The 6,657-nt window shown below is 44.5% G+C and overlaps 1 protein-coding gene across 1 annotated transcript in view; it reads right to left on the reverse strand.

The window, feature by feature from the left end:
- Nucleotides 1-6,233, reverse strand: part of RUBCNL (rubicon like autophagy enhancer) — a 28,152-nt gene extending 21,919 nt beyond the window's left edge. Inside the window, 2 exon segments of the mRNA XM_070380282.1 lie at nt 2,786-3,412; nt 6,093-6,233. Of these exon segments, the coding sequence (XP_070236383.1) occupies nt 2,786-3,320 (535 nt within the window). The 5' untranslated portion in view covers nt 3,321-3,412; nt 6,093-6,233.
- Nucleotides 6,234-6,657: the final 424 nt, after the last annotated feature.

Consider the following 6,657-nt stretch of genomic DNA (forward strand, 5'->3'; position numbering starts at 1 on the left):
CTCCAACTATTGCAGGGAAAACTGACTCCATGACGGGTCTGCTGCTTTTACTTTAACCTGTGCTTCCCCATTGCTTTGGTTCACTATCCTGTCCATACCTAATGGTCTGCCTCAGGGAACCCTGCTGCTCTGCCTGAATGTTAAACCAAAATGCCTTTTGTTTAGGACCCTGTCCTCCAGTGGATGGCTATAGGAAGGAAGAAATTAACACATTCCTTCCTGGAGGCTGGCCATTCCAGGAGGTATTTGTAAGATTAATGGTCTTTTTTTACTTTACATCCTCACTTCCCCCATATCTGTTCTATAAAAGAACCTGGCATCCAGACCCTCATAAGATGGTTATTTTGAGACATTAGTCTACCATCTTCTGGGTCAGCCGGCTTTCTGAATAAAGTCATAGTCCTTGCCGCAATACCTCATCTCTCAGTTAATTGACCTGTCGTGTGATGAGCAGAGTGGGTTTGGACTCAGTAACATAACCCCTTCCTTGCCTCGTGTTCAAGAACTCCAGTGTTCCATTGAAGACTTTGGTCCTCTTAGCTTCAGAAGCCATCTGGGGTGGGCAAACTTTTTCTGAAAAGGACTAATTATAATAAATGTAGGACCTGAGGGCCACACAGCACCTGCTGCAATTATTACTTGGTTCTGCCATTGCCCTGAGAAAGCAGCTATAAACAAAACAAACACAGCTTTATCTATAAAATCAGAAGTCTGGTGGCATTTGGTTACAGGTCCTGGTTTGGGGACTCTGAGGATAGAGGGGGAAATGCAGAGAAAAGTCAAGCAGTGGCTTCCAGTTCCAGCTCTCTACACACCAGCCGTGCCTCTACAGTAAAATTTCCTCATCCTAGGAATTAGGATAATCATTTTATTAGGAAACCGAAGGAGCTAAGGAATGTAGAAGCACTGTAAACGTGTAGATGCTTTGCCAACAAAAGGAACTGTTTCTTACAGCCTCAGGAAATGCAGACAGGCTCAGCTGTGTTTCCTTCCCATATAATCTAAGAAAGGAAATTCCCGCTACTGCCATTTGAGATGCAGCAGATCCAGGAAAATGCCTCATAATGGCAAATGCCTGTTCTGCCCATTGCTGCCCCTACACCAAAGAAAGAAAGGACCAGGTCACTCGGGACTTCTTTTCCTTAAGCCCGGGGAATGAATCCCCTCGCCAGGTTTAAGACAGGTGGCCAAAAAAATGGAGTGGTTTGTTAAAGGTCTTTAGAGAGATTGCTAGGGTCACTGTCTTTGGACAAAAGGGGCTGGTGTGTTTGTTTTCTTTCTGGGGCAAAGGATAATTTTATTTACTTTTCTTTACAGATATCCTTTGATTTGGACCATTTTTTTTAAAGCCTTTATTGAATTTGTTACAATACTGCTTCTGTTTTATGTTTTGTTTTGTTTTTAAGCTGAGAGGCATGTGGGATCTTAGCTTCCTGAGCAGAGATTTAACCTGCTCCCTCTGTACTGGGAAGCGAAGTTGTAACCACTGAACCACCAGGGAAGTCCCAGAAAGGATAATTTTAAACTGCAGAACAACTTCTTGCACAGGAGCCAAAAAGTTATTTGGGGCAGGGGTACACTAGGTCCTAAAGATCATCTGCTCTTCATAACTTGTCGTGGTGGTGGTCTGTGGGAAAGAAGACTTCCAATTTTCTCTCTTTTCTCCTCACCCTCCCGTGAGACAATCAAGTAGGAGACTAATTTCTAAGTTTTCAACCACTAAATTTGCAAGTCACTTTTTTCCTGAGAACTATCCAGGCAGGTGAGCAAAAGGAGAAAAAAGGCCTGCAATCAGACTGAGCTGCTGAGCACGCACGCCATCTGACTGTGCCATACTGCTCAAACTTGGTTCTTATCTCAAAGTTAGCTCATTGAAAAGATTGTCCAGAATCTGCTTATTCTTAAATTGTATGTTAAAGATTGTCACCATCTTTGAGTTTTCAAAAGTTTCAGTAGAACAAATAAACCTCATATCTTAGAAAAGGGAGAGGACTGGTTTCTGCTAATGAGAAATAAATATACGTGCATGTACACACACACACACACACACACAGAGGCAGCTTTTAAATTGCTTTGAAATAAACTTCCTTGACTATTTGAACTAGGATTCCAACAAAAACACAAATTAATGCAAAGTGTGAATATAGTATAATTAATATTTAAAATTACCTAACCATGCCAGAAATCATAACAAGAACAGCTTAATTTATTGACTCAAGTGGCATCTGGCATGGATTACTTGGGTTTCAGAATTTTGGCATTTTAGGAATATGTGCCTGACCTTAGAGCAACGGGAGACCTGGTTTTAATTGGAAAAAAGTTTTGTCCAGTTTGGAGGAATTGTGGTTCCTGTTTTTAAACCTTACTATTTTTCTAGTCACACTCTGTCCAGGTAAATCTAACAGGTGAGGCGTGTTCCTCTCCCACACGAGCACTGGTGTGAACTGGGGCTCACTCTGTGGGGATCACCTTCCACCATCATGCTAAATGCAGAGCACTTCTGGTGCTCTCCTGCAGGGCCCATACCCGTGCTCTAAGATGACAGCTGACACTGATTATTGAGTAAGTTCTCCTACAGTCTCAGGAGAAAGGGAATTCTTGACTCCATCAGTTGTGACCCTCCCAGTGGCTGGGCTAAAGACGATATGAACTGAGCTGGTGCCCTGGCTGGTGAGCATCCTGGAAAACCGGTAGCCTTTTCCTCACGAGGAACACTCAGCCTCAGCCCCAAGCAAGAGCAGGTGTGAGATCAGACAGGAAGGGTGGAAGTCCAAACTAGAGTTACCTGCATCAGCAGAAGCTGTCAGCTGGGAAGGCTTGAAAAAAGCCCTGCCATCCTCAGGACATGGGGGACCGGACACAGTCTTGGAGCTCGTGATCAGAGACGTGTGAGGACAGCGTCTTGGAAGCCCTGCCCGCTCTTCCTTCAAGGTAACAGAGGAGTCACTGCCATTGCCAGCTGTGCCCCAGGCAGAGGAGCTGCCCAGAGAGTCTGTGGTGCCCTTCGGCAGTGATGTCTCCACCACGGAGTCACCAAGAGACAAGGGTGAAGTGCCCAAGGGAGATTTGGTGTTGGACGCAGTGTGGCTCTCTCTGTTCCCCACTGCGAGCACCTGGGGGGATGCATCCTGCAGCTGTTGCTGCGCACACGGAGGGTTAATCCAGGCAGCTCTGTGCCTTGTGAACCTGATGTCTGATGGGCAGAAGGGGTGCTCAGTGTCCAGGAGGCTGGGCAAGCCATCAGTGTTGCCTGGGTCATCGCTGACCCCTTCCCAGGGTTCCACAGGTGAGTCCTGCCGGCCCGAAGACTGTGACACCATCTTCAGGGCTCAGGGCTAGTGTGAATTCCCTTGTGCTGTTGGACTGGACCTTGAACTCACCACATGGTGAGTTGGAGGGCTGGAGAGCTTATCTGCAATGAGTGAGAAACATTTACCATAAACAAGGGCTCAATCATATTTTTTTAACTCCACATTCTTATGAGGAAGCAAAGAAACTTCATGTTTCAACAGAGTCTGGATTTTTCCCTATACAACACAGTAAACTCCACTTAGATTTACAAGTAAAATATTAATAAATAAGTTGGCCATAAAACTAGCAGCAAATGTAAGGGATATGACACTGAGATAGGAAAGGGGTTTCAAAGCATAAAAATAATTCTTTTCATGCAAGGATAAAGCCGTATAAGGATACTGCTGATAAAAAACTAAAACAACAGCAAAATGTAAAACATCCCATGCATTATTTCAAAATTAAATGTCAAACCCAAAATGGGAATGCTGCCTAGGAGTAAAGACATGTTTTTGTAGGTTTTTAAATTATTATTATTGGGGTATAATTGCTTTACAATGTTGTGTTAGTATCTGCTGTACAAAAGAAGTGAATCAGCTCTAAGTATACCTATATCCCCTCCCTCTTGGATATTCCTCCCAACCCCACCCACCCTTCTGGGTCATCACAGAGCACTGAGCTGAGCTGCCTGCTTAACAGTAGGTTCCCACTAGCTAGCTATTTTACATATGGTAGTATATGTATGTTTCTTCTTTTTATTTAGTTTGTGGTCGTATTTCAACAAAGTGGACCCATGGCATGTGAAACCGAGAACAACCAACAGCACTAAAAACTTGGTTTTGTGTAACTTTACACGAGCTTATGAAACTTACTTAGATTATAAAAGCAATAAAAATTCATGATTTGCTTACAATATCTAAAGAACACACTGTGATCTAGATGCTGTCTTTTTAAAACGGTCCACTCGCTTTTTAGCTACATTTTTAGCATTAGTAAATTAGGCAATGATTACAATGTTGAGAGCGACACAGATGAGAAGCACTCATCACTAATTACAGCCCAGCACGTGTGTCTTCCTAACACTCTCCCACTGTCCCTCACATTGTAAAGCTGAGCCTTCAACAGTCACTGTGAGATTGGCAAGGGGAAGGTTTAGCAATGAAGGTGTCTGCTTGGACACTGAGCCTAAATGAAGGGTGAAGTCCATGGGTACTGTTCAATGAGCCGAGGCTCTGGTCCTCATAAAGTTCCAGGGCTTTAAACGTCATCTTTATGTATACAGGTGACTCCCACATAGATCTGTATTCCTGACCTCCCCTGACCTCCCCTGAACTCCAGACGAGTGTATCCTACTGCTTATTTGACATTTGTCTAGGGGCATCACACCTGATATATCCAAAGAAACACCGATTTCTGCACTGCACCCCCCACCCCGCCCCTCCAGCCAAATCTGCTCCTTCCTGGTTTTCCCCATCTCAGGAAACATACCCCCGCCTCAGTTGCTGAAGTCTCAAATCTAGGAGTCATCATGACCCTATCTTCCAGAGCTCTCCATCTTTAACCCACCAGCAAGCTTATTCCTGAACTTCCCCAGTAGCTCAGAGGTAAAGAATCTGCCTGCTGATGCAGGAGAGGCAGGAGACTTAGGTCCGATCTCTGGGTGGGGAATATCCCTGGAGGAGGAAATGGCAACCCAATCTGGTATTCTTGTCTAGGAAATCCCAAGGACAAAGGATCCTGGCAGGTTACAGTCCATGGAGTCACAGAGAGTCAGACGTGACTGAGCACAACAACAACGAGCTTACATCTATAGCTGCCACCTAGTCTAAGGCACCATTTTTCCAGTGGTCTCCCTGATTCTTCTCTCACCTGCTTATAATCAAGTTATTCAGAGATATCTTTTATAAATCTAAATCAATCCCCTATCTGACCCTGTCAACTACACATTGGCACTTGCCGTCTACCTCTACAAGGATTAAACGAGACGCTGAAGCTACTGATTTTCAACACTCCCTGAAGGGGTTCAGGGTGGAGAGCAGAAAGGAGGCACCCTGTGCTCCGGGGGCGAGCAGGACCGGCAGGATAGGTCTCCAGATAGTTAGATGTTTTCAGGAGCTGATTTTATGATCCAACTCATATATCTCCTCATATCTAGAAAAGCCCTAAAATCCTTCATGGTGATGACTACTCATGACTAGCAGAAAGCATCACGAAGCCTAGCAGAAAACTTTTGGGAAAATATGTGCTTGATTGCATATACTCTCGCAATACTAAAATCACATATATACTGACCTTCCCCCGCCTCCTTGGAGCAGTTTCTCAGAGCTATCAGAGGTGCTGTCTCCCAGGCGAGACCCCTCATTTTGCCTCAAATAAAACTTAACTCACAGGCTTCCCTGGTGGCTCAGTAGTAAAGAATCCGCCTGCCAATGCAGGAGACACAAGTTCGATCCCTGGACTGGGAAGATCCCACCTGCTGACGAGCAACTAAGCCTGTACACCACAACCACTGAGCCAGTGCTCTACAGCCCAGGACTCAACTACTGAGCCCACGAGCTGCAACTAGAGAAAAGCCCGTGCAGCAACAAAGACCCAGCACAGCTAAAAAATATATAAATGAAAATTATGTAATTATAAATCACATCAATACTTATATTAATAATTATAAATTATATTAATATAAATAAAGTTATATAAAATAAAACTTAACTTGTAACTCTCACGTATATTTTTTAAAGTTGACAACTCCCACCTCCATCATAGCTTCCCATTAAATCCTGAATAAAATCCAAAATCCTTACCTTGTTCTCCACGCACGACACAACCCTGTCCTGCAGACTTCTCTGGCCTGTCCACCCTCTGTCAGTCCCAGCTATGAAGCAAGCTCTTGACTCCCACAAGCTCTTGTTCAGCTTCTGTTCTAGTCCCTCTGCGTGGACGGCTCTCCCCTCAAATGACCACACATCTGACACCTTCCTGTCTTATATACTCCTGGGTTTATGAATGACTTCCTCAAAGAAGTCTTTCCTAACCACCACACAGTTCCCTGGTTACACCTTATCACACCACTTTGCTTAATCTTCAGCACAGCAGCTGTCACTTCCTGCTGCTTACTGTCATCCTCGTCTACCTCTCCACCCCCGAGTAGAAGCTCCAGGAAAGCAGGGGCCTTGTCTCAGAGTGGCCGATGGGGGCTCAGTAAGAGCTACAGACTGAGTGAACAAATCCACCAAAATGAAAACAGAGTTACAGGCTAGAGAAAAGACTTCTGTGATTGATACAACTGCTGTAGTATCATGGCAGACCTTCTCATCAGAGATGAGAGTGAATCCCTGTTTCCTAAAGATATGAAATTTTTCTCACCCA

This window comes from Bos mutus, chromosome 12 (genome assembly GCF_027580195.1).
Source record: "Bos mutus isolate GX-2022 chromosome 12, NWIPB_WYAK_1.1, whole genome shotgun sequence".
NCBI classification, from domain to species: Eukaryota; Metazoa; Chordata; class Mammalia; order Artiodactyla; family Bovidae; genus Bos; species Bos mutus.